The following is a 27,869-nucleotide window of genomic DNA, read 5'->3' as shown; positions in this document are numbered from 1 at the left end:
CCTCCCTTCGGCGCGGGGGAATGAGGCTTGTAATGGCTGCGCGCTGCCTTTGTTAGACAGGCGATTGCGCTAAGCAGGGGGAACGGCAGGGAGTGTGTGAGGCGGGGGGGGGGAGGCCGCCTTCCGACCGCTTTTTCGGGACCCCCCCGGCGTTTCTCCGGCCCGCAACCGGGCTGGTTGGAAAGAGCATCGCTTTTTCTACCAAACGAGCCGGGTCCGGGCCGGCTGCCCGCCGGGGGTGCCCGACCCGGGGGCTGAATCGGCGGAGGCGAGCGCCGGTGGCTTTGTTAAGCAGCTCGCGGAGCCTTTACGAGAAGCCATTTTAGCGAATGGGGCCGCGATGGGCGAGGGGGAAGCGCTCCGCTCTCGCGGCTCTCCCAGCCTCCGCCAGCCGGGCTGCCTGCGCGAAGGGGCCAAGGAGCCCCGCCGGCGGCCCCCCGCCCGCCACCCCCAGGACCCCCCGGGCCCGGCTGGCCCCCCGGCAGCCCCCGAGGGCCCATTTGAGCGGCACTTTCTTTCATCAAGAGGCGATTCACAAAATGGAAGGTGAATTATCGGGACCGGGCAAACGGGCGCCGGGCTGCTTTTTTGTTTTTTCGCCCCCTTTTCCCACGGCGCGCCCGCAAAAAGAAAAAAAGAGGCGCAGCCCGGGGCAGGTTCCCCGCTAGGGGGGGGGCGGCTTAAAGCGGGGGGGTTGGCGGGGGGGGCTCTCGGGGGCCACGTGCCCCGGCAGTTCCTCCACTCCCCCCCCACCGCAGCAAGAGGGGGGGGGAAATATATATATTTATTTTCCCAATGACCTTGGGGTGGAGAGGCAGGGACGGAGCGGGACAAAAATCCTGTTTCTTCTGCTTGGAAACTTTTGTGTGTGTTTGGTGTTTTGTTTTTTTGTGTTTGTTTTTTTACAGATTGTGGTGCGACAAACAAGATATATATATAGAACTGGGGTATGGGTGGTGTTTTTTTATTATTATTATTTTTAAATGCAACTTTTGCAAAAACGGGGAGGGGGAGAGGACTTTTCCTGGGGAGGCGTGCCGAGGTAGTATGTTTTTTTTTTTTTTAAGGATTTTCAACTTTTTTGACAAACCAAAGATTTTCTCCCTCCCCAGCTGCGCAGGCAGGAAAAGGGAAGAGGGTTTAATCGCCCTCCCCCAGCTAAAATAAAGCTGCTTCTGCCCCCTCCTTCAGGAAACACAAAACAACCACCCTCCTCTCTCTTCTTGCCCTCGCCAATCCTTCCCCTTTGCAGGAAACTTGGAAGGAGATAAAAAAAAAATTTCCTCTTCCCAAACTTAGCAAGCAGCTGCTGGGCTGACCAGCCTCTTAATGGCCACCAACCTTCTTTTAATGACCACAATCTCTTTGGATACAGCGGCACTGCAGTCCTCTGATGTGTGCAATAATTAGGGGAGGGGGGAAGATCTTTAAATGGGATTGAACTGTTTTCCAAGGATAAGGGAGAGGTCGCCTGCAGCTATCTTGACATGGGAAGGTTGAAGTTCTCCAGAAGTTTACCGGAGTGGGTGGGCCAGCCAGCCCCAGCCTACAAGTGGGCACCCACGTGTTTAATCTCTTGAAATATATTCTGGCTTATTCCTGGCTGCTTTGCACTTGTTTTTTTCATGAGTTGTCAGCAGAGAGTTAGGGTGGGACATGCCATAACAGCAAAAGAGGCAGAAATGAAGACTTTTTAAGGGGATGGATGGACTGCTAAAGGGTTGAGCGTGATGGGCATTTTCCCGAGAAAAGCATATTTAAAAAATATTTCCCCATTTCTTGACCAATTGAAGGGCTGCAGGGTGTGTACAGGTAGTCCTGGACTGACAACAGTTTCTTTAGTGACTGTTCGAAGTTACAACGGCACTGAAAAAAGTGACCTATGACTATTTTTTCACATTTACAACCCTTGCAAGGTCCCCATGGTCACGTGATCAAAATTCAGAGGCTTGGCAACTGACTTGTATTTATGACAGTTGCAGGGTTCCGGGATCACATGATTCCCGTTTGTGACCTTCTGGCAAGCAAAGTCCATGGGGAAGCCAGATTCACTTAACAACTGGGTTACTAACTTGTCAACTGCGGTGATCCACTTAACAACAAGGGCAAGAAAGGTCCTAAAACGGGGGAAAAACTCGCTTAGCAAAACAAATTTGACACATATTATCTTGGCTGCACAAGGGAATGCAAGATTGATTTTAAACTGTGAATTGTTCTTTGCTTTGAAGTGTTTCCTTTAAAAATGGCGAAAGGCGACCCCAAAAAGCCGAAAGGAAAGATGTCCGCTTATGCGTTCTTTGTGCAGACCTGCCGTGAAGAGCATAAGAAAAAGAATCCAGAAGTTCCTGTCAACTTTGCAGAGTTCTCCAAGAAATGTTCAGAGAGGTGGAAGGTATGGTCTCCCGAGAATAAATTCTGGTGCTTCCCTCCCTGGTATTCCAAAGATCTTCAGGATAGCTGGCCAAGTAATTCATCATTTATTAAACTGATATGCCGTCCAACTTCCAGTGAAATAAATTTCAAATTTCGCCCCCTGCGTCCTCAGCCCTTTCCTTCCTTATTTCAACTTTCTCCTATTTGTGGCCTTAACAAAACTGCTTCCTTGTAATCCTATTTTCAATGGAGTGGATTATGATACGGGCACCGTGTCCAGAAGGAGGTTTGTGGGTATTTTCATGGTTGGTCATGCCCACTGTGGCAACCATTTTTTGGGGGGGGGCTTCCACTTGGTATCAACATTTTAGATGTGCCCTTGATGAAAAGATGGCCCGCCCCAATGATTTTGAACAAGACTTCTGAATTTCACCCACATATGTTTGGTTTTCTTTTATTACAACTGAATTCGTAGTTAGGGTTCTGATGTGACAACACTACTCTCTCTGTTGAAGGTGAGAAATTCTGTAGCAATCTAAATCAACTTCACACAACGCATACAACTATAGTTGGTTTGGCTACACTAAGCTATGGTTTCTGAACAGCGGTCCCTGAGTTCAAACCAAATGGACTTTGTCGTGTGATGCATGAACTCTACTCAGTTGTATGTTGGCTTGTTTCTCTGGAAAGAGAAAAAATTCTTGCTCACATAACTGACATAACCCATCCCAAAGAGATGGTTCTTCAGCTTAGTTTTTTTTTAGGACTCATAAAAAGGGAATTTTATTGATCACTGTTGAAGACCAACCCAACTGCTGGTGGTTAAAGATATCTTAGCCAGCTTTGAGACTGTGTTGTTAGGTGGAAAGCTTCACATTGGATCTTCCCAAAGTTCTTTTTTTGAGCATGTGGAAGACAACTGCAGTAGCCATTTTCCATACTTTAAAACGGCTGCATTCCTGGCTGAGGAATTCTGGGAGTTGAAGTCCACAAGTCATAAAAGGGCCAAGTTTGAAGACCCCTGCTTTAAAGCATGGTGGGTAGGCCACATCCTCATACACCAGGGGTAGTCAACCTTGGCTCTTTTATGACTCGTGGACTTCAATTCTCAGAATTCCTGAGCCAGCACAGCTGGCTCAGGAATTCTGGGAGTTGAAGTCCACGAGTCATAAAAGAGCCAAGGTTGACTACCCCTGCCTTACACTATATTGTCTTTGGGAGATTGGATCTGAATTGCAACCCTTCACTCTACCATGGTGCTTGGTTGATGTCTCTTCTGATGCTAGAAGGAGACCTGAAAAACCCCATCAAAGGGTTTTTCTCCCCAATTCTCACTGTGGTTATACCCTACTTTGATGACTTCATTTAGAGTTGGTAGGTGTTTTGGGTATTTTTTTTTTAGGATTCTGTTTTGTCTTTCAGACCATGTCAACCAAAGAGAAAGGAAAATTTGATGAGATGGCGAAGGCTGACAAAGTACGATATGATAGAGAAATGAAAGATTATGGTCCAGCAAAGGGGGGGAAGAAGAAGAAGGACCCAAATGCACCCAAAAGGCCGCCGTAAGTATCCGCCTCCTTCACTCCAACCCTCTCCATTCTGATACTTGGCATTTTCAGAAGCAGTTGAATAAGGCAGGGGATGGATATAGCAGGGCGTTCCTGAACTGTTATCGCAGCTTTAGGAAGCTGCTTTTTAAAGAGACTACAGCTTTCAGTCATTGTTTCCCATAGTTGGGAATTTTTTAAATTCTTCCAGTCCCTCTAAACTTTAAAAAACCTGAATCCTAAACTTGACATTTTTGTAGTGAGTAACTGATACAGCAATTTGCAGCCTGCTTTGATGAATGTCCTCTTTGGATCAATCCACAGATGTTTTTGAATGCTACAACACAGGAAGATAGAGAGGGCATTATGATATTCTAAATCACTGCAGTTGGATTAGCCTTATTAAGGGATAGTTCCTCAAGTCCTGCCTGTTTTTTATTTTTATTTTAAAAAAACAGATTTAAAATGGAGAATTCTCAGATTTCTAAGATATTATAAGTATCTTACCTGGGTTAATATCAGTCAAATGATCATACATCCTGCCCGCTTTTATTGGGATGTTGACATCTGTTTTAGCTTTGCTAAAGCGTATGGACTGCAATCTTGCTTGAACACAACTCTGATGTGTTGCAGGGAGTTTTTGATGGGGCTGTGAAGATCAGACCTGGATCTTTGGCCAAGTCCCAGCTGGTCCTCATTAGCTCCTTCTGACATCTGTGTCAGAAACCAGAAAAGAGGCGTGCAAGCTTGAGACTCGTGCATTACCATTGTGGGCCTCATTAGAGGCAAATCACTGTAGCTCCTTGGTCCAGCTACCTCACCCTAGTTTGCTTCCAAGCTCCTGACCCTCTCCTGTTTTCAGCTCTCCTGTATCTTCTCCCTTCCCCCAAGGTCTGGGTTTTTCCTCTTCTGCTCGGAATTCCGTCCCAAAATCAAGTCCACCAATCCAGGCATTTCCATCGGAGATGTAGCCAAGAAGTTGGGCGAAATGTGGAACAACCTCAGTGACAGCGAGAAGCAGCCCTACAACAACAAAGCTGCTAAGCTGAAGGAGAAGTATGAGAAGGTAAGGCTGGGCTGCTGTTGCAGCCTGAAGCAATTCTGGGTAGCTTTGGTCCAGGGAGAAGGTGATGGCCGGGCTGGGGCAAGCAAATACATGTACCCTTCTTGATTTGGGGAGCAAATCTAAGAATACGTGTGCACAATGATGGTTTAATCACTATATTTTGGGGTCCTTGGTGCCCTCTGACCTTGGTGGTTTTCTTGCAGGCCTTTTCATTACCAAACTAGGTAACATCGTCAATGCTAGAAGGGAGTGTGGTTTGTTGCTCTGTCAGTGTTGGTGGACCAACAATCAAGTAAACAACAGCTTAATCGAGTAACCCTCAATATTACTTCCACCAAAAACTTGATAGGGCAAGCCACTGGTATATAAAAATAAGAGCATACCCCCACTCCCTTCTAGCACTGATGATGTTACCTAGTTGGGTCACTAAATGTCTGCAAGAAAACCAAGCTCTGACAGCACAGAGGAGCCCACAATCCTGAGCTACAAATATTTTCCCCTCTTGGAATCACAATATTATATTGTATATATAGCAGGTGGTCGTGTTCAATATTCCGAAGTGAAGCAGAAATAGCGCTTTGAGTCTGCTAGGAATGTGCTTGTTGCCTGTCGCGATGATTAACGGAGCACCCAAACCAGATCCAGAGTCTGTTTCAGGTTTATATCCAAACAGGGCGCCCTTCTAACAGAACGATACGGTAGACTGGCATTTAGTGCCCTTTGTATTCCTGCTTTTCCTCCAGGAGTTCAACCAAGCAGGTGAAAGAGGATTGGGCACTTGGTGTTCTTCAAGCTTGGTTTTTCCTGCAGACATTTCATTACCTGCTTAGGTAACCTCATCAGCGCAATGAGGGAGTGGTCTTGGTTGAGGTGTGGCTTCTTCCTTGATTAGGAGATTTGTTTCTCCCTTGATCGTTTTATCTGGTGCAACTTCGGAGTAGCCTAGAGCAGGTCCTCCCAGCTGCCAACACCCAGACAAGCAGGAAACAGCAGCAGACAAACAATCAGGGAATAAACCACACCCCAGCTAAGATGGGCAGGCCAAGTTGAATGCTACTCCTCCCCTCCGCTGATGATGTAACTTAGACTGGTAATAGAACACCTGCCAATCCGCAGGAAAGCATCCAGGCTGAAGGAACACCAAGCACTCAACCTGTTCAACCTTGAGCTGTAGATGTTTTCTACTGGATTCCATTTTGCTATTGGAAATAGGATGTTAGACTTGGAAATTTACAAGGCATCCTGAAAGAAAACAAGGCCATCATGTTTATTGCTAAGAAAACAGGAGGTTGAGCACACCATGAAATCACCAGGTGTCTGGTTTAACTTCTACAGACAGTCCTCAACTTAGGAGCACCGGTGGGACTGGAATTTTGGTTGCTAAGCGAGGAGGTTGTTAAAAGAATCATCCAGTGACCGATTTTATGACCGTTATCGCCCTGGTTGTTAAGCGGATCCAGCTTCCCCCGTGGACTTTGCTGGTCGGAAGCCAGCAAAACAAGCAAAAGCCACAAATTAACAATTGTGTGAATCCATGCCAGTTGCCAAATGCTCTGGCTTTCGATCCCATGCCCAGGAGATAATGGCGGTCATAAGCGTGAGTCGGTTTCCAAGTGCCCCAATTGCGATCATGTGATTGGTGGTATGACACTCGTAACTTTGAAGATCCGTTATAAGTCGTTTCTTCTGAGGATGTAGCTTCCAACCGTCATTAAATAAATAGTCGTAAATCAAGGATTACCTATACCTCCATAATTTTTAGCCAACTGTCCAACTGCATCAGTAGCCTTTAGGATATATTTTTTTCCCTTCCTAAGTCAGAAATGTTTTAAGTCATCCTGTCTCAGATGCTTCAGGCAGGTAATGTGAGACGTTTGTGACCTTTAACTGACTTGAACTCAGTAAATTTAGTGAAAATAGGAATGCGTTTCTGATATATGAAGACCTTTTTTGACTGTTTTTGCTTCCTCCCAAGTTCTGCTAAAAGAATTAAGCCATTAAATGTAGGTAAAAGACGAGCCTTAGGTTGTAAAAACAACAGCATAGTATTTTTGCCACTGTTTAATGCTAATTATGTTGACAAAGCAAAGAGGAGACCCTACAGTTCTCCTTGTGAAGTAAAACTTTCTAAGTATCTCCGTTCCTCTTCTAAGTTTTATTTTGGGTTAGCTAGTTAGCAGAGCCTCTGATTGGCGAGTGGCTGGCGAGCATCAGTATCTGGCAACTTGTGAAAATTCAGGCAGTTTTTTTATTAATTTGTAATGTAAAATATAAAAGAAAATAGTAGGAAAATAGGGGAGGGAGAAGGGAAGGGAAAAGGGGAAGAAGAAAGAAAAGGCACTGACTTCAAACTCCTTTTAGTGCAGTAGAATAAGATACTAACATCAAATCTCAACTTTTTACTTGTACATACTAACATAAACTAGCCATGTCTATAACAACAAACCTATCTAATCGATAAAACCCAAAATCAAAGTTTCATTTTTCCCCCACCTACCTCAAGCATAAAGTCCAGAAGCTTTTCCAAGTAGAAATAAAAAGTAATTGTGTTTATTTTTTTTCCTTTAATCAAAGCAGTCAGTTTAGCCACCGCTGCTAACTCGATCAGCTTTTGCAGCCATTCCTCCATTGTGGGAATCCAAGGGTCCTTCCATTTCCAAATTCAGGCAGTTATTTAAAAAAAAAATTGAATAAAGGGTGAAGATAAACAAGCCACCGCCTTGGTTCGGCCAATAAACCCAGGTTTAATTTTTGGCTCTTTCCCTAAACCAGCCAGAATTGCAGGTGCCCTGTTGGTGGTGCTGCCGAAGGGAACTAAACTTTCTCTATTTGATGTTACAGGATGTTGCAGATTATAAATCTAAAGGCAAGTTTGATGGAGCTAAGAGCGCAGCCGCTAAAACCGCTGCAGCTGCCCGGAAAAAAGTGGAGGAGGAGGAAGACGACGACGAGGAGGAAGATGAAGACGAGGAGGAGGAGGAAGATGATGAATGAGAAACTGTGTATAATCCTTGTTTCCATGTGAATACCATAGAGTAGGGGAAACACCATTTGGAAAAGAAAAGAAAAAAAAAATTCTGGCACCTCTTGCTTGAGATGGTGCCTTATTTGCCCTTTATTCAGATTTACCACCCAAATTTGGTTTTTTTGATCACAATACTGTAGCCTTTTTGGAAGTCAATAAATAAAAAGCGCTCTGGGGGGAAAAAGAAATCGCAGAAACAAAAACGAAATAATAACCATTGTAACCTGGTTTACATTCAGTAGCTAGGGACCCTCTTCCGGGGTCCTGACTCTGTAACAAAGTTGTACATATTTCCAAACATTTTTAAAAACAAAAAGGAAGAGGGGGAAAAAAAATAATAGCAAATGGAAACAAAAGACGCTCTCGTGTTCTCCTAACTCTGTGCACTTTTTTCCTGTCGGTGTAACAAAGCATTTAAAAATGTTTCAAGCATCTTATTTTTTAATTTGTAAGGTGGTGTTTAACTATATGGTTATTGGCTAGAAAAATCCTGGGTTATAAACTGTACATATCTATAGTTTGTAAAAACTAGACAAATTCTTGTAGTTCATGCTTTGATCACTCCTGAGAATGGGGGGGGAAATGGCTTTAAGGGAGGGGGGGGAAAAGGCTCTTTGTGGTTTTTTTTCCCCCCCCCCTCGGATAAAGGCCGTGTCTCAAAGCGTGGACCACGAAAGTAGATCTAATTTACACTACAGTGAGCGTACATTTAGCTTAAAAGTTGTCTTTCTGTATATAGTGAAATAGCATTCTGCAGCCATCCTTAGTTATGAAAGAAGGGAGGGGGGATTCAGCCGGCATGAGATAAAACAAGAAAATTGTATGGATTCCTTTTTTTTTTTCTTTTTTCTTTTCCTTTTAGTTTAAAGCCGGGGTAGTTTTTCAACCAGACCTGTAAGTCTCCTTCCGTGGTCAGCTTTAAAAGTGAGGAGAGGGCGCAGAAGAGTTCAAAAACGCCTCTGTACTTAAAAAGAAACGAAAGAGAGAGAAAAAAAAAGAAATAATTGCAACAAACATTACGTTGGTTTTTTTTGTATGTTTAGAATGCTGAAATGTTTTTGAAGCAAAAATAAACAGTATTACATTTTTAAAACTTCTTGACAATATTCTAGAGTTCCTGCTTTTAACGAGGTTATGTCTTGAGCCGCAGCTAAAAGATAAAAAGACGATGGCGGACGCCACCGCTTCCGCCTCGCGAGAACGGCGATTAGGATGGGCAGTTGATCTGAGAAAAGACGGCCACGTGAGCGGGTTTGCTGATCAAAGACACTATGCAAATTTGAATCTTTATTACTTGAAAAAAAAAATAATATCAAAAGCTAAGGGAGTACATTGCGGCGGTGCGAAACCCGCCGTTTGCAAAGGTAGGTGACTAAAGGAAAGGAGAGCAGAGATTTCTTTATAGATGTGTGTGGGGTGCATTCATGGCCCAAATGCTATGCTTTGTAAATATTAAAATGTGCCTTTTTTTGTCTTGTGTTTCAACTGTCATGGCGTTTTTTTCTTTCTCTTTCCCCATTGAACTCCTTCCGGTAGTCCGCTGGTTATAAGACAAGGTGAGGGAGTGTTTACTGTTGTGTTGGCCTGGGTCTCCAACTCACAAGTTCAGTGGCCTTATGGGGTAGGGAGTGTGGTGTTTTGAGAAAGGAAGACCCTGCTTTGTTAACGGTTGCCTTAATTTCACTAACAAGTCAGGGAATGCCTTCCATTGTGACCTTCAAGTTTCCAGAATCAAATAACGTCGTGATCTGGAACCCAGATTTTAGAGGCATTTAGTTTGGGTGGGTAGAATGGATGTGGCTGTCAGATTCTTTGGGTTTGTGTACCACAGGAAGGTTCAACCCAGTCCCTTTGCATCTGTAAACCATAGTTTACCGAGCCAGTTTGATCTAATGCCAGGGGTAGGCAACCTTGGCTCTTTTATGACTCGTGGACTTCAACTCCCAGAATTCATGGCTGGCTCAGGAATTCTGGGAATTGAAGTCCACGAGTCATAAAAGAGCCAAGGTTGCCTACCCCTGGTCTAATGGTTAAAGCATCAGGCTAGAAAACCAGGCGATCATGAGTTCTAGTCCTGCTTTGGGTAGGTGATTTGGGACCAAACACCAGTAGACAAGAGTTTTAGTCCCGTCGTAGGCATGAAAGCCAACTGGGTGGTTCTGGACCAATTGGCAGGAGGCAGAAATTCTAGTCCCACCTTAGCCTTGAAAACTGGCTGGCTGGCTTTGGTCCAATCACTCATTCTCGGCCCAGCCCAACTCACAAGGCTGTTGTGGGAACAATAAGGAGGAGTAAGCTATTTGGATAGCTTTGCCGCCTTGAGTTTTTATAAAGCTGGGATACAAATAAATTATGGCTCAGCACATTTAACAAATCCAAATACGGCACGACTCACAACAAGCCCCTTGCTTGGCAACGGAAACCCTGGTCCCAGCGTTACTTGTAACTCAAGACTACCTGCAATGTCTTGTGGGATTCCAAAACCATCAAATGAAGTGGCGGTTGACTGGCAGAAGAATCCACGAGGCCTTGAAAATAGTCCTTCTGGGGAAGGTGATAATGGGTTTTTCTTACCACTTTTTTTTCTCCACAGTAGAAAAACCTCCTACCTGGAATGTTAGAATTTATTTAAAAGGTGAATTTAAAAAACAACAAGCGGTGACACTTCTATAAGGAAGGACTAACAGTTCCTAATTTGTGCCTGCCAAAAAAATAAAGACTTTATGCTCAATTTTGGCCTTTTCCTTGTTGAAAGAGGTGAAGTCTTTTTTTTTCCCCTTTAAAACAATCTGCAAAATGTCACCCCTGGAGCCGTTTAAGCAGCTCCAGAGCTGTCATCCAAGCCAGAAAGGAAACGGGTTAGAGTTGTAAGGATCTGAGCAGGATTTGAGGGGCGCGCAGCAGCCCCGGAGCAGAAATTGCACTGAATGGAAAGATTGAGTGTGACAAAAAAGGCACCTTGCTCAAGGCAGACTGTGTGGTGGAAACGTATCATTAGTCCTTGAAATGGCACGAGTAGTACATTTTGGCCTACATTTGGCTTTATTATATAAACTTTAACATTCTACACGGGAACATTAAAAATGCCGAGACATATATAGAAACGTGAATTGGCAAACACGGGTAGTCCTTGACTTACAACAATTCATTTAGTGACCGAAGTTGCAACTGCACCGAAACAAGTGACTTCTGACTGTTTCACGCTTAACGTCCCTTGCAGCATCCCTGCGGTCACGTGATCAAAATTCGGATGCTTGGCAACTGACTCGTATTTAGGACGGTTGCAATGTCCCGGGGGCTCATGTGATCCCCTTTTGCGTCGTCCTGACAAGCAAAGTCAATGGGGGAAGCCAGATTCACTTAACAACTGTGTGACTAGTTTAACAACTGCAGTGATTCACTGTACAGCCGTGGGAAGAAAGGTTGTAAAACAGGGCAAAACTCTCTTAACAAATGTCTCACGTAGCAACAGAAATTTTGGACTCAAATTGTGGCCATCAAGGACTACCTGTATAAAAGCAAACATCTAACCTAAAAAAATATACAGGTAGTTCTCGACTTTAAGCACACACACACACAGGGAAAATTCTGCAAGTTGAGGTCCAAGCATCTTAAAAGCTGCTGAGGCTGGGAATCTAGCCCATCCCTCTGGGTGGTTAACAGGTTAATCATCCCTCTTGATTCAAAAGCCAAAACACCTTTGCAGCTGAAGTTAAACCTCCCATTGATTTAGCTTCCACATCCTTAATTGTTGCCCTTAGCAATTGGTCTTTTGCAAAAATCCACTTCCTTTTTGTATTTTGCCTGGACTGAGCCTTTCATTACCTCCCTCTTGCTAATAATACACGTACAAAGATTGTTCCCTTTGCAGAAAAGATGCCTCTTGACCCAGACTAAAGGAATTGACTTTTTTTTTTTTGCAGGAGAAAGGCAGATGGGTGGATTAGAAAAGGAATATCCCTAAACCTGTTGCCGGTGAGACAGCTCTTCATTAGAATACTTCTGTGGATTGAGTAGAATCTGCTTTGGCCCTGCCTCTTCGTGATCTCAGGTTTAAGAGATTGACATGGGTCTCAAAATATATCCCCAGCTCCCTTTCTTTAAAATAAACTCTCTGGATTGAATCTGGAACTTCCAGTCTAGGGATCCTTCCCCAGATTAATAAAAGCAACTGGGAGTTGGAAGGGTATAGAAGAGAGCGCCTGTGGTGTCTCTGAATGCTTTCAGTGGCTTTCCTTGCAGAGCTGGTTGTCCCAGAGGAGATGGCATGGAGTAACTCTGTGTGAACCATCGTTCTGGCTTGGGCTTTTCCCAAATAGTTAACTGACCATGTGGCCTATTGAGCAGGGGAACTGCCTGCCTCCTGGAATCACCAAAGCTCCATCGCTGGAGGTTTTGAAGCCAAGGTTGAACAGACATTGATCCCAGATGATCTGGGAAGTCCTATCCTGGCCAGTGAGTTGAGTAGAAGGAACCCAATGATTCTAGAATAGGCAAGTCTTCGAAAAATCATGCAATTTAACGTTTGCATGTTTCCCTTATTTATGACTGCTAGCATTTCATGGGAAAGTGAGGAACTGAGGTTGGGCTTGCTAGTTTTCTGCATGCAAGGAAGCTTGCTTATTTTCAGTGGGAAGGTTTGCATCCTGCTTCCACCAGAGATAAGAAAGCCATCCTTCACATGGCTCCATGCCTGTCAAGAGGAGAAGAATGCCTCTTTCCCAGGATCTGCAGGGTCACTCTGTGAGATAAAAGGGAGAAAATTAATTTGTAGGAAAGCCTCCTTGCTGTGGCAAAGTTGTCTAACAAACCCAGATCCTTTCCTTTGCTTGCTCAAAGGTCCAGGAAGAAGAGACTTTGACAAAACCAAGCCGACGCCACCAGAGGTAAGAAAGGGGGGGGGGGGGTAAAAAATAACAATACTGCATATGGTATGTGTAATGCCTTTATGAATTAGGTCTTTAATAATTTACATCACCCGTTTAATCCGTGGCATACAAATTATCCCTCTCACGTGCCACGCTGACAAACATAAAAATGGAGTAATCTGAGCAGACGGTAAGAGCACAGCAAAAAAAAAGAGATAAAAGGCCACAAACGGGATCAGCATAAGTTATTACAGCCAGAGAGGGAGTTGTCTGCCTCCTGGTGCAACTGAAGGCAATTTGGTCTCTGCATTTTGCACGCGGGTCCGAAAAGTCACTGCAGCGCACGGACAGAGTGTTCCTTCTGTCTTTTTGGCTCCCAGACTTTGGAATTTCTTAACTTCTCTTCCTAAGAAAATAATGACCCTTGGAGCATCCTAAGGTGTGCCCAAAATATATATATATATATATATCAACAACTCCTAAGTGCAAGTCTTCTCCGTTTGCTGAAATGGATCTTCCCATCGCCGCACACACACCACGATTTACATGAAACTAGGAATGTGGGATTGTTTTGCCATCTTCAGGCAGCAGCTGTAAATTGCAGGTGGCCTTCTGAAGATCTGGGGGGAGGGGGGGGAAGCAAGATGGTTGAGTGGGGCCCTGATTTGAGAAACGGAACAGCAGGAGAGACCGTGTGGCATCTTACCCTGATTACAGGTAGTTCTCATTTAACAGCGGTTTGTTCAATTTGAACTCACGCTCGGTCAGTTTGAACTGGCCATGAGCCTGAAGGAGAGGCTGTAGCGATGACCTGTCCCGATGGCCGTCACAGCGTCTTGTGGTCACACAAATCATGTTTTTGTAACCTTCCCTGCTGGCTTTCCATAAGCAGAGTCAATGCGGAAGCCAGCGGGAAGTCAGAGTCACCTGTTTTCCACAGTCTTCGCTTAAGAGCAACAGGGACTGCCATTGCTAAGCCATGCAGCCACGTGGTTTTTCGACTTACGACAGCCTCGCTTAACACTGGAGTTGCTGGTTAGGTTAGCATTGTTAAAGAAGGACCACCTTCGAGTCCACTACACCATTGAGTTACATGGTCAGAACAGCCTAAAGTAAAGGCAGCCATTCTACCATTACTGAGCGGGTGACTACTCTATCCATTCAACTCTATGGAAAAAGTCATCTCCGCCTGACATTGGTGTGGGACTTAGTTGCCATTGACCCAAATAAATACAAACAGTATTACAAACAGATGGTAGCAGTGTGTTTACTATTGCTCGGATATCAGCTGCTGCTTACAGAATATAAAAGAGGAGAAGTTACTAATTTACTAATTCTAGAACCCTCTGCAATAGTTATCCACTGATAGAGATTTGGAAACAGAGTAGTACTGTACACAGAGTAATACACGTGTTTGTGTATATATAGTTCTGTATGTGTGTAAATATAGGTATATATGTGTATGTGTTCACAACTCCCATTTGTGAACTTTTTTCTGGTAGATCAGAGTAGCATATCTGAGAATATTTTTCAGTTACAATCAAAACATTTTTCAGGATTTGTTGTGTACTAAAGCAAATTCTTAACATTACCTCACAGTTTCCCTACCAGATTAAGCTAGATTGTGAGTTGTTTCTTAGGTGTGTGATGCTAACCTAGACCTTGTGGTTTGTAAACCTGGTTTATGACAAACCCCATCAATTGTGGTTTAAACCATGAACCACGATGAAACATACTATGGTTTCCTGTCAGTGTAAATGGGAAAATAGCATATAATGTTGTTAGTATATTTCTTATGCTCACAAATGTTTTTTACCAATGATTTGATATTCTTTCAAGCCAACTCCAGGTGGAGGGAAGAAGATGTAACTTAATTAGCAGCAGATAAATTATAATTTTGCAGTTTATTTTTTTTTAAGGGGATATACCCACCTGGGGAGATATTTTCAGCTGATCTCTGCTGGGGTTTTTTGCAAGTCTCTTTTTTCAATCAAACCTCCCAGGAGATTTGCACTGATTCAGAGATGATGATGGGGAGGAAAGGATCAATCCAGGGAGAGAAGAAACTCTGGATTGGCAGAAGAAACAGGTCAATAATTGGTTGGCTGGATGGATAATAACAGAGGAAAACTGCTCCAGCTTCTGGGACCCAGCAGGTTAGGGAAATCAGGTCATTTTCCTGGCTCCTCAGAGTATTTGTTTGGTCTGTTTGGGGTATGTAATATATACATACATACACACCATGTATGTGTATGTATGTATGTATGTATTTGTCCAGGTAAAATGAAAAGCATGAGGACCTCTCTGGGGAGGGGGTGGGAAAGGAGAGCCTGCGGCTTTATGCCTTTTATTTAGCTTGTATTTAACTACTAGATTTTTATCCCACTTTTTTTTAGGGGGAAGCCTAAAGAGAAAATCAGTATGCAAACCTGAGCAGGGGGTTGGACTAGAAGACCACTAAGGTCCCTTCCAACTCTCTTACAGCTGACTTCTTCAGCAAGCGAGCCGGGTCTTTGACAGAGCCACCGATAAGATTTGGGAAATAACGCAGAATAAATCTGATCCTCTTTGAGAACGAGGCAATCCGATCTGGGCTGCAAAATCAGCAACGGCTGATAGAGGGCAGCAGAGAGATGAGAGTTTTCTGTGTGTCTTAGTTGCCCCCTGGTGGCTGCATGGGGTTTTGCAGCTCAGATCGTGTCCTAGCCTTCTGTCTGAAAGAAGAAGAAGAAAAAGAAAAGCTGATATTTATTCTCAAGAGAACTTGTGGCCAAATGAATTTCTGCTGAAGATTTTTGTTATTGTGATGGTGTTTAATATCTTCCAGAAGTCATGTTTCTCTAGCAGGAGGCACAACAAAGACACACATGCGGCATTCTTGATCACCATCCTTAATGAGGTTTAGGTGTCTGTGCATGGAGAGTTATCATCTGCCCCATGGCTGGATGTGTCTGCATCAAAGATCAGCAGAACATCCATTGTTTGGGCAATAAAACAAGAGGCCTGTTTTTGCAGACTCTTCCATTTCAGATAAGAAAGGAAGCCGCTGTGTGACACAAAACAATTGTGTCTTGATCTGTCCTCCACCCACCCCCAATTCCAAGGCAAATAATCCTACTAACCCTTTTTTTTTTTTTTACTTTATTTTTTTCTGGGGAAGCTGGAATAGTGCAAAATTGATTTTCTGTCTTGTTTGGGTAACAGATGGCAGATGGCTACAGCCTGCACCAGAATCAATACACAGAAGCTTCTGGCTGTCGTTTTCCCCCCCTCCAATATGCTGGAAGAAAGCGTTTAAAAGAAGCTTCTAAATTCACTCTTGATCCAAAGATCTTACTCAACTGGCTGATGGGCAAAATTAGATCCCCGATCCTGTTGCCCTGCCCTGCGCCAATCCAATCTTCTTTGCAAAAACAGCCCCAAGCTGCTTTTTTTGCAAGCGATGATTCTGCAATTCTTGTGGGATGTACACTTTGGGAGAGTGTGTACATGTGCACTATACACAGGGGAACCCTGTTAGGGGGTTGTGGCTGAAGACCACAATCCAAGAAGAAAACAAAGGGTCTGGGAGCCAACATCAGCCTAAGAAGGGTAGGCAGTTTAATTTACTTGGTGTTCAGCAAGGAGAAAACAAATTCAATGCAATTAACACAATTTCCCTCTGGATACAATTCTGTACATGAGAATTTACTGTAACACCTTCTCGTGTTGAAAATCTTACCAGGGAAATTTGATGGCAAGTTCTGGAGAGGTTTTGTACTCAGCGTTTGTACTCAATGTTTAGATCTTTGGAAGATAAGACTCTCTTTTCCATATTATTGCCAGGAACTGACAAGGGTGCCCCTTGCTATATTTTGTAAGCTTGCAGTTAATATTTATTATTATTTCTTTGTATTGGCGGCTCAACTCCAGTGGATTCTGGGAGGTGTAAACAACTAGAAGGAACGTCCCAACAGCTATAAACATTAAATCAGTTACAGCTAGTCCTTGACTTACAAAAGTTCATTTAGTGACTGTTTGAAGGACTGAAAAAAAGTGACTAATGACCGTTTTTCACACTTAGCGGCATCCCCATGGCCATGTGATCAAAATTCAGAAACTTGACAACTGATTCATATTTATGACAATGTCCCGGGGTCATGTGATTCCCCTGTTCACGGGGGACCTTCTGAGAAGCAAAGTTAATGGGGAAGCCAGATGGATTTAACCAGCATGTTACTAACTTAACATCTGCAGTGATTTGCTTAGAAAGGTTATAAAATGGGGCAAAACTCCTTTAACAACTGTCTTGCTTAGCAACAGAAATTTTGGGGTCTTCGTAAGTCGAGGACTGCCTGTACATGGTGGTGGGTAGTTCCAGGGACTAACCTTCGCTCTTTCTGCACAAAATGTAGATGGTCTATTGATGAACTAGAATACCTGTCCTGCGAAGCAGAGCCTGGTAAGTTAGAAATTGTCTCTCCTGTCTGCAAATTTATAGACTCCTTTGTTATCCTTCTTTCCTGCTCTCCCTGTTTCCATTTATCTCTGGGACCAAAAGCTGCTCTGGAATGCTTTTTATCCAATCTGTTGCTGGAGAAGAAAAATATCTGCTAAAGTCCATCCATTAGGCCTCTCACCGAGCAATTGGTTTGGGGCTGTAAAGCCTGTTTTCCTGTAATTGATGGGGTAAGGATAGGCGGGAGGAGCAGCTGTAAATTCTTACAAGGGGGACCTTCCCCATTAATAGCCACCTGCCCTTATCCGTGGGGTTTTTCCCCAAGAAAGACCCCTTGGTGTTTTTTTTAAAAACCTACTCCACAAAGTTTTGCAGCATGTTAGTTTCTTGATTGATTTACTTGATTTCTATCACGACCCATCTCAGCAAATGAGTCTGCAAATTCAAAACATAGGATTAAAATTAAATCAATAAAAACAGTAAAAAGCATTAGAACAGTAAAAAAAAACACCATTATTCGTAGGGAGTTTGTGATGAAGGAGGACAGCTGTGGGCCCTCTTGGTATCTAAGGAGGCTTGTGTGGTCCTTTATTAGAGGCCAAATGTTGGACCAAGGAGAGCTTTGGATTTTTGAAAATCTACCAGATTTGTTCTTGTGGATGAGAATGAGTGTTCTTCCTCTAGGACGGGTAGGCAACCTTGGCTCTTTTATGACTGGTGGACTTCAACTCCCAGAATTCCTGAGCCAGCATGGCTCAGCTTGGAAACCTCTCCCTTTCCCCTCAGCGTGGCTGGCTCAGGAATTCTGAGAGTTGAAGTCCACGAGTCATGAAGGGGCCAAGGTTGCCTACCCCTGCTCTAGGGCAAGGAGATCCCATCTGACGTGGGAAAGCCGTTCAAACTTCATGTCACCCCTGGTCCTTCTAGTCTAGAGAAAAGGACCAACAGTGACAAGATAGTAGTGTTCCAATATTTGAGGGGCTGCCCCAAAGAAGAGGGGGGGTCGACCTATAAAGCACCTGAAGGTAGGATAAGAAGTAACGGATGGAAACTAATCAAGGAGAGAAGCAACCTAGAACTAAGGAGACATTTCTAAGGAGACATTTCCTGACAATTAAAACGATCAGTGGAATGACTCGCCTCCAGAACTTGTGGATGCTCCATCCATGGAGGTTTTGAAGACGTTGGACAGCCATTGGTCTGAAATGGTATAGGGCAGTGATGGCGAACCTTTTAGAGACCCAGTGCCCAAACTGCAACCCAAAATCCACTTATGCATCATCGGGTGCCGGGTGGGTGTGACCCATTGGGTGGGCGTGGCTGCGGTGGTAACGGCAGACTGGGTGGGACTAAAAAGTTCAATCAATTCCAACGTTGCAAGATCTTTTTTTTTCCCGTGAGAAGTTGAAATTGACTGATTGATTGAGCCTTTTTTTTTTTGCACACGGCGGCGGAGGCCTAAAGCGAAAAGGTTTTATAAAACCCAGCTGAAGGCCTAGGACTGGGGCGACGGCGCGCGTGCCCACAGAGAGGGCTCTGAGTGCCGCCTCTGGCACCCGTGCCATAGGTTCGCCACCACTGGTATAGGGTTTCCTGCTTGAGCAGGGAGATGGGCTAGAAGACCTCCAAGGTCCCCTTCCAGCTCCGTTATTCTGTGAAACCTTTGGTGCAAGAAAGATCGAGAGGAGGTGATGAAGGAAGAGAACCATCTGGATTGGCCTTGTCTTAAGCTTAGCCACAGCACAATCCCCTTCTTGTTTCCGTCTCTGGTTTCTTGACATTCCGCTGCGAAATACATTCTCCACTGATGCGTCATGAAAAAGCCAAAGGAACAGGAAGTGAGCACTCGGGGCGAGGGGGAGGAAGGACCCCCCCCTCTCTTTCTTTAAAAGAAGACAAATGGCCTCACTGTCCTTTTCCACTGAGGAGGAGGAAGAGGCGATGAGGTCCATGTGACCGGCCTGTAGCTTTCGCTAGCCGGCCATTCGTGTTAAGGTTTGCATCTACAGTGGCCCAAAATTGGTTCTGCCCCAGAACTCCCCATTGTTTGATGGCTGGCTAGGCCACTTTTCCTCGCCCACCCCACCCCACCCGTTGCATTTTCAACTGTCCCGAGCATGGGGGGGGGGGTTTGGTGTGCACCAGTGTGCCAGCTGTGGCAGGCGGCTCTGGAAAGGGAATTTTCAGCTGGTAGAAACCAGATGCTGGTTACTGTATGGTTAGATGGCTGCAGGGAGGGGACGAGGGTGATACCCTCTCCTTTCTGAATCATAGCCCAGTTGGTTTTGGAGGTCTTCACCCTGGGTGACCTTATCTAAGTTTGGACACATTTTGGGAAGACCCAACTCTATGAAAAGGGCACTTAATGATGGGAAAGGTAGATGGAAGAGCAGAAGAGGACAACCAGCAACCAGGTGGATGAATCTGGTTACAGTGACAATGAATGCACTATTAGGGTCCTCAAGGACCAGGTTAGGGAGAGATCACCATGGAGAGAATCTATCTATGTGATTGCTAGGGGTCAAAAATGGCTTATAGTACATCATCCATCCCATCCCATCCTATCCACCCCTCTCCCTCCCTCCCTCCCTCCCTCCATCCACCCATCCACCCCTCCATCCCATCCCACCCACCCATCCATCCATCCATCCATCCAATCACTTTACTTCTAATATTTGCTACTCCTTCTCACCCACTAGTAATTTCCTCCAGAATATCTTTGCCTTGCAAGGCTGAAGGCTCCTCACCATTCACTTTTTAAAAAAAATGCCATTAAGCTTGATGCCAACCTCAAATTTTTCAGTCCACGTGGTGGCACCATCAAACAGCTTTCTCCATCCTTGGCTAAGGACTCTGAAGATCTCTGCTCGCTAGATGTGACACGCACGAATTTGAAACGTCGTCTGGCCCCCCCGTTAATATTTTCCCGCCACCTTTCTCCTCACCCCATTCATAAATATCTCCCTCTTCACGGAACGGTCTTTCGGCCAAGGTTGCAGAAGCAGTGAAGGGAATCACTTGGGTTTTTTTTCCAATGCACTTTGCAGATTACCTTAAGCAGCACCTCTTTTAGCAGAGAGATTAGAAGCGATGCGATCTGCGCTTTGAAGAAGGAAAATAATCACAACTGGTATTTTTAGATGACAATTCATGAATGCAAATGAGTATCTGGGAATGGAGGGAGAGGCAGAAATTGCAACGGCGGGGTAAGTGCTAAACCTTTGCTCTTTCGAAAAAAAAAACTGTGCTGCAAAGAGATGCCTTTTAATTGAACAAGCAGCATGAATTAAAGCAAAATCACTCCGGCAGGTGTCTCAGAAGGGTAGATTATGCAAGTTGATGGGAGATGCAAAGCTGAAATGCGGTAGAAAACCAGGCTGGGATGATGGGGGAACGTAGTCTGACTTCCCTGCGCAATTCTGACCCCCTGGTCACCAAACAGTGGTCTTGTTTTGCTTAAGCGGCTGGAATTAGGCATTTCAAGTCTACATGAGTTAAAAATTTTAAATGATTGGGACTGGGATAGGGATTCCTCCGAGGGGGGAGCCGCCGGGAGCCGCGCGCCCTTGGAGACGCGTTTTTACGCACGGCCCTTCGGCTCCTGGCAATCCGACGCGCGTGAAATCCGGGCTGTCTGGAGTCCGGCTCGCTTTGGAAGGGTCACCCGGCCTGGAAGCTTGAACGAAGGGGAAGCTCCGCTCGCCCAGCGCTGCATTCCTGCCGAGCACTCCCCTTCCCCGCCGCCCTGCGCCCTCGGAGGGAGGCTGGGCTGCAACGCGAGCGGCTGACCGGCGCGCCACTTCTTGGCTTCCCCTCCCGAGGTGCGCCGGCGTGGGCTACATCCTGAGTGGACGAGATGGTGACCCTCTCGGTGCTCAGCGACCGCCAGGCCGGTGAGTGGGGTCCGGCGGCGGGGCTGAATTCCCGGGGGAGGGAAGGGAAAGGAAGGCAAAGTCGCGGCGCTCTCCTGTCCGGAGGCAATACCCGCGAGCTGGGGCCAAGACACCTGTCACCTGGCCTCTGTCGTCTGAGCGGTCTTTTTCCTCCTGCAAAGTGCAGGGAAGGGGAAAAGTTTGCGAAAAAGAAGGAGGTCAGTTTATACCCTCTTAGGCAGGGCCCAGAATGGGACGTGTGAAGGCTCCTAACACGTTGACCAACTGCACAACAGAAAAGCTATTGCAGCCGGCTAGGGGCCGGGCGAGTGGAAGGACCGCCTCTTGGGAAGACTTTGGTTTGGAGTCGATGCCTCTTTTAGCCCGTTCCTCTTTTTCCCCAAGCATTTGAAGCTTGTACTTTACCGTTGTCCTTTTTGCTCAATTTATCCATGCTTCATCTCGGAGGAAGGTGTGGTTTTTTTCTAAAACTAAAAAGTCCGTTTTCCTGTGAATTGGACTCTTAGGGATAGTCGTGGACTTGGGAAGTTTCTGGCTGGTTTCTTTCCACAGGGAAGTAGTTCCCCCTGGTCTTTTTTTTTCTGATCCATTTTCCCAAACTTTCTGGTTTTTCTCCTAGAGCTGGCATTTCCTGGTGGTCTCTCATCCAAAAACCAATCAGGCTGAAGAAGGGTTGGTTGCATTGTGACTTTTGCGGCTCCTAGCGCTTTTGTGGAGTGGAGTGTGTGGAGTTTCTTGGGACAAGGAGGGTAAGAGATGGTGCCTAGGAAACCATCAGAGAAGAGAGGCAGGAGCCCTCCGATTCATCCTTTTCAGTCCACTCCATGGTTTGGCTGCAAAGAAAATGCATTTCCTCAAATCTGCTGACTCAAGCTTTCCACTGGCTGTGCAGAGAAGTGACAGCGAAGGGCACCTCACGTCTCTTTCTCAACCCCCCTCCCCCCTCCCCGCACGCACACACACACACACACACACACATTTCAATTTCCCTGACCAAAGGGCAACCATGATTAAGAACCGGAAAGATGGGAGCAGGGAAGGCAGAATTTCTGTGTGTTTCCTGGGGTTATTTTTAAACCCACATGCTATTATCGCATAACAACCCCCCCCCCCCAAGAATCCTCTGCTTTTCTTTACCTTCCCTGAGAAATGTCTTTGCTGCTCTAGTAAATCCTCTTAATGTAGGCCACCGAGTGAGAAAGGGGGAAAAAAGAATTCCGATTAAAAGTTGTTTTGCAGAGTCTGTTTCGAGTGGCGCGGGGAGGAAACAATCAGAAGGAGTGGGTTTGAATAGCAGCTGCTAGACTAATTTTCAAGACATGTGAAAAGGGGATTGTTACCAGTGCTTGGTGGCCTAGATTTCCAGCACTTTGGTGAATGGTGGCATTGAATCTCTCTACACCCATGTCTTTATTCTCAATCTGCCTGCTCTCTGTCATCACTCCCCCCTCCTCAAATTAAGCAAGACCCTAGGCCATCAAAACAGTTTGCCTCTCCTGTTTTATCCGTCTTCAAAACATTTCACTGTATTCTGTCTGTGGAGATTCTCAGTCGTCCAGGTCATGGTTGTCCCAAAGGTGCTTTTTTTCATGAGGCAACTGGACTTTCTTGTTTTAATAATAATAATAATAATAATAATAATAATAATAATAATAATAATAATAATAATAATAATAATAAAAAAATAGTAAAGTTGGAAGGGACCTTGGAGGTCATCTAGTCCAACCCCCTGCTCAGGCAGGAAACCCTATACCATTTTGGACAAATGACTGTCCAGTCTCTTCTTAAAAACTTCCAGTGTTGGAGCATTCACCACTTCTGGAGGCAGGTTGTTCCACTGGTTAATTGTTCTAACTGTCAGGAAGTTTCTCCTTAGTTCTAAATTGCTTCTCTCCTTGATTAGTTTCCATCCGTTGCTTCTTGTCCTGCCTTCAGGTGCTTTGGAGAATAGCTTGATTCCCTCTTCTTTGGGGCAGCCCCTGAGATATTGGAAGACTGCTATCATGTCCCCCCTCGTCCTTCTCTTTATTAAACTAGACATCCCCAATTCCAGCAGCCGTTCCTTATATGTTTTAGCCTCCAGTCCCCTAATCATCTTTGTTGCTCTTCTCTGTACTCTTTCTAGAGTCTCAACATCTTTTTTACATCGTGGTGACCAAAACTGCTTGCAGTATTCCAAGAGTGGCCTTACCAAGGCATTGTATCTGACTGGATGGTGGTGATAGTCAGAGCCGAAGAAGCTTCTTGGATGAGAAGTGAAACATCTTCTAAGAAAAACAAGAAAGTCCAGCTGCCTTGTGGAAAAAGCACCCTTGGGATTTCACAGTATTGAGAAAAGGTAGGAATTCAACTTACTTGAACCCAGAGCTTGATCTTTACCCCTGAGTGCAGAGCTTTGCCGTAGCTGGCTGCTGTTCAAAGAAACGAGGAAGTTTCAAAAATAATTTTATCCCGCATGAATGCCTTTGTCTGAATTTGCCTGACATAACTGTTGCATTCGCAAGTAACGTGTTCGAGCTGTTTTAGATCCATCCAGTTTAATCAATGTAAATGGGGGAGGACACCCTGGATGTGGTGTGCCTTTCTCTCTGAGATGCTGACCTGTGATCCAGGTAGAAACATCATGACACAAGAGGGGATGCCTTGGGAATTTGACAAAAGAATAGAAGGCTAACAAGGGGAAAAGATGTCAGAATTTGATTGTGATATCATAATATTTGACAGAGGGGCTTGCTGTTGGAATGCAAGCAAAGTTTTGATGGCTCTCGTTGCATTTTAATAAGGAAAAAAAGGAACATTAGCCAAGGTAGCAGACTGATTGTGGAAATTTCCGCTAGGTTGTTGCTGCTTAGACTTAATACAAGAAAACTCCAGAGTTGAGCAAGCCAGGAATTCGAGCCAATCCTATCTTTTGAGCTTATTTTCCCAGTCTCATAAACCTTTTGTAGCCTCTATCGTTTTTTTGAAGTTCTCTGAATCCATGCCAGCTCTGCTTCCAGTAAAGAAAAGACGTAACTTTCTTTGGGATCTCACTCAGAGTCTTTATGGCTAATTTGACGGCAGATTAAACAAAGTAAGGATCAAACGAGATTTATTATCTCCTTAGTGGAACTGGCAAACAGAGGTGGTTTGCTTTTCCAATGAAGTGATTATTTTGCACGCTGAGTTTGCAGATGTGGCTGCCAAGCGAACCTTCTGGTGGTCTTATAGCAGCAGGTGTCAGCGCTCTCGGTCCCAAATCAAGGCTTTTCAGAAAAAATCTGGATTTAGCCACTAGAAAACGTATGAGAGAACCATGTCTCCCTTTTATGTCCACCACCTATCTGTCTTCATCAAAAGATTTGGTTGGTGACCAGTTTGGGCAAGGCTGAGGCATTACAAGCATATTATTTCTAATATTACACAATTTGGTCTCCGATGAAGGCAGGGGTGTGTATGTGTTTGTGTGCATGTGTGCTGAATTTCTCTCTTCCTTGAATCGTCTTTTTTTGGCAGGGCGGTTAAGCCAGTACAGGCCCCTGTGCACATAAGACATTCAACCAATAAGTCAGTTTTATTTCATTTATTTATTAAACAAATTGCTATGGCCATTCAACTCACATATAGACATGACTCAGGGTGCCTTGCAACATTTAAAGTTCCAGGAGCTTCATTTAAAAAAATAAATAAATTTGGAGGCTTGAGGGCCACAATCAATGAGTCAAGGATAGGTGACTATCCCAGAAATAGGTGGCACCAGGTTTTCTAGGAACCCTCTTCGTTTCTGCGATGAAAAGCTGTAGACCTGTTGCATATTTTTCAGCTCTTGCTGTTGTACTTGGAAAGCCATTTCTGGAGGGGGGGAGAGACCTGCAAGTTGCAAAAAGGGAGGGTTTTGGGGGGCCCACACCCTGATGGAAGAAGGGTTCAGTGGTGGGATTCAAATATGTGAACAACCGGTTCTCTGCGTGGATGCCACTTCCGGAAGTCCATTCTGGGCCTGGGCCACACAAAATTAGCTAACTGGTTCTGCCGAAGTGGTGCGAACTGGCTGAATCCCACCACTGGAAGATTTCCTTCTCTTTGTCCTTATGGGATGGTGTGTGAGGGACCTGCAGTTTCATGCGCTAGTTGAGGCAGCCTAAGAGAGCGCTCGATCTCGCCGTGCGCGGCTCGTCAAAGAGCGGAGAGATGCCTTAGAAAGAATGTGAAGCCTGTATAACATTATCCAAGATGAAATGGTAATTGAGGGTTCCCGGCAGCCCCACGAAATCGCACTTCTGCAAGAGAGCTGTCTGAATCACCCTGCGAAATAAAGAATTCCCTTAATTGGATTGTCTCAGGCTTGGCAGCCGAAAAGCGTCTGTCAAATTCTGGCAAATGTTTCCTCCTGACATCGGAGACTCGGAAGCCTTTGGGGGAAAGGAAGAGCTGAGTTGCTCTAATGGGGGTTAAAGTCCATGTTATCCAGGTTTTTAAATCAGAGTTGGGACCTCTGCTTCACAAACCTTGGAGACCTAAAATATAGGAGGTCCTTGACTTACAACGGTTCATTCATTTAGTGACCATTCAAAATTAGAACGGCACCGAAAAAAAGTGACATATGACCGTCAAGGGTGGGTCCATGATAGATCTTGTGATGGGTCACACCTGACCCATCACATTACAGACCCTCATTTGACACACCCACACCTGAAGCCCTTATAAGCAGAAGAACACTGACACCCCCTAAACTCCGCTGAAGGTGTTACCTATCCTGGTAACAAAATGTTCAGAAACCAACCCACAAGCTCGGAGAACGAATCTTCACCCTCAGAAATGTGCATGTTTGCAGAAATGAGCATAACCCTGCATAGAAGCCTTTGCCCAGCCTTGTTTTCATGTTTCAAAAGCAAAATGGGCGAAAATGATCAGGAACATATGCCGTAGCTGGGTTGTGCTTTTCCTAACCAACCTTTGCCAGGCAGAGTCAGAAATATCTTGGCTTGTTTAGAAAGGTCTAAAGTGATTCTTTTGGCAGGAAGATTCAGATTGTTAATGGCCAGGGCTGCAGAGTTATCTGTCGCAAAACTGCCCTTGAGAGAACAGCCAAGGTGTGACAGGAGAGGGAGGAAATGCATAAATTCAGCACCAAACTCTGTATGCACCAGAGACAATTCACACATAGTCTTCTACAATTCAGCTTTGTCAGGTGCGTTGAGTAGACAGCTTCCCTAATTTGCAGCCTTCAAGAGCTGCCAATTTATACCTGGGTACAGGAAATCCTTGACTTATGATTTGTCGCTTTGAGTCCCCTTTTAATTTTCTTTATTATAGCGGCCATCATTTTCTATTTTTGGTTTATATAATGTTTGTGTTTTATGTTACTTGGATTTTTTTTTCTGTTTTATTGTTGCTTTTTTCTGTTGCACACCCTCCAGGATCACTATATGAATTGGATGGCTTTATAGCCCGAGCAGATAATCAAAGCCATTTGGTACCCTGTGTGGTATTCCAGAACTGAAAATCAGAACAAAATAATGAACAATAATTGGATGCATGAAAAGAGTTTTGTTTTTCTTTCTAAAAAAAACAAACAAAAGAATTGCCCACCTATAGCAGAATCTATTTTTTTTCTCCCATTATAAATGCCATTGGATCATTCCTAATTTCCCAGTTGCAGTAAAATCTTGAGTTGGCTTGTGAATAATTTTATTCCCCACCTCCTGACTTTATTTATTCCCCACCTCCTGAATTTATTACCCATCTGATGAGTTAAATTGTGCATTTCTTTGTCCCGTGGGAAATTTAAAAAATTGGAGCAGCAGGTGAAAACATGGTGTTTTATTAAAATTCCCTGCTATAAAACATGGTTGCTCCAAGTTCTCCAAACACATTTTGTCTCAATAGCAAATATATTTAATTAGTGGTGTTGAAGATTGGAAGATGGGCTGCACTCTGTGCTAAAAGGTCTTGCATTTGATATTTTTTTAAGATCTCATTAAGGCATATGGCTGAAGAGCAATAAATTAAGAGTTGAATTCCATGCTGTAAGATTGTTCATGATTTAATGCATCTTATTTCTATGGGTAAGAGATTTGTGTTGTAAATCACACTGGGGTTGCGGCTTTCTTTTGGTGCTCTAAATTCTCACTGAAAAACAAAATCATCGTCTTGTACACTTATAGAATATTGCATCACACATTCTGTATTTTATTCCCCCCATGTAAGAAATGTCTGGATTTTTTTTTCTCAGCGGGCCATCTGAAGATAAAAGTGAATTAGATATCATAAAATGTATATGTTCAGATGAATTAAAATTAAATTACTTAAATGAAGTTAACAGTAAGTACTTTGGATACATTTAATGCTTTTCCTTTTTTGCCATATTAAAAAACAAAACCACACCAAGTCTTTTAAAGGACCCAAGGTGATGCGAGAGCTTCATTTATTTATTTATTTATTTATTTTTAAGACTTATATGCCGCCCTTCTCCCCACGAGACTCAGGGCGGCTCACAGCATATTAAAACAACATAGTACATTTCCCCAATAAAAGCCAATTAAAAACCAAATATTTGTAGCTGTGTCTCTTATTAAAATCATTAAAAATTATCCCTATTTAAAATTCACCCTAGGTCAGTCCCGCTTGCTGAAAAAGCCATGTCTTGAGGGCGCGGCGGAAGGTTAGGAGATCCGGAA

The 27,869-nt window shown here is 44.4% G+C and overlaps 1 protein-coding gene across 1 annotated transcript; it reads left to right on the top strand.

Moving 5' to 3' along the window:
- Positions 1 to 2,208: 2,208 nt before the first annotated feature.
- Positions 2,209 to 9,490, top strand: HMGB3 (high mobility group box 3). Its single transcript, XM_015821103.2, has 4 exons — positions 2,209 to 2,392; positions 3,796 to 3,935; positions 4,812 to 4,986; positions 7,828 to 9,490. The coding sequence occupies exons 1-4, from the start codon at positions 2,243 to 2,245 to the stop codon at positions 7,978 to 7,980; spliced, it is 618 nt and encodes a 205-aa protein (XP_015676589.1). The 5' UTR covers positions 2,209 to 2,242; the 3' UTR covers positions 7,981 to 9,490.
- The last annotated feature ends 18,379 nt before the right edge of the window (positions 9,491 to 27,869 follow it).

The sequence above is a fragment of the Protobothrops mucrosquamatus genome, unplaced genomic scaffold (assembly GCF_001527695.2).
Source record: "Protobothrops mucrosquamatus isolate PMUCROS unplaced genomic scaffold, P.Mucros_1.0 scaffold1252, whole genome shotgun sequence".
In the NCBI taxonomy this organism is placed as follows: Eukaryota; Metazoa; Chordata; class Lepidosauria; order Squamata; family Viperidae; genus Protobothrops; species Protobothrops mucrosquamatus.
The sequence above is the reverse complement of the archived record's forward strand: the minus strand, read 5'-3'. Positions and strand labels throughout refer to the sequence as shown.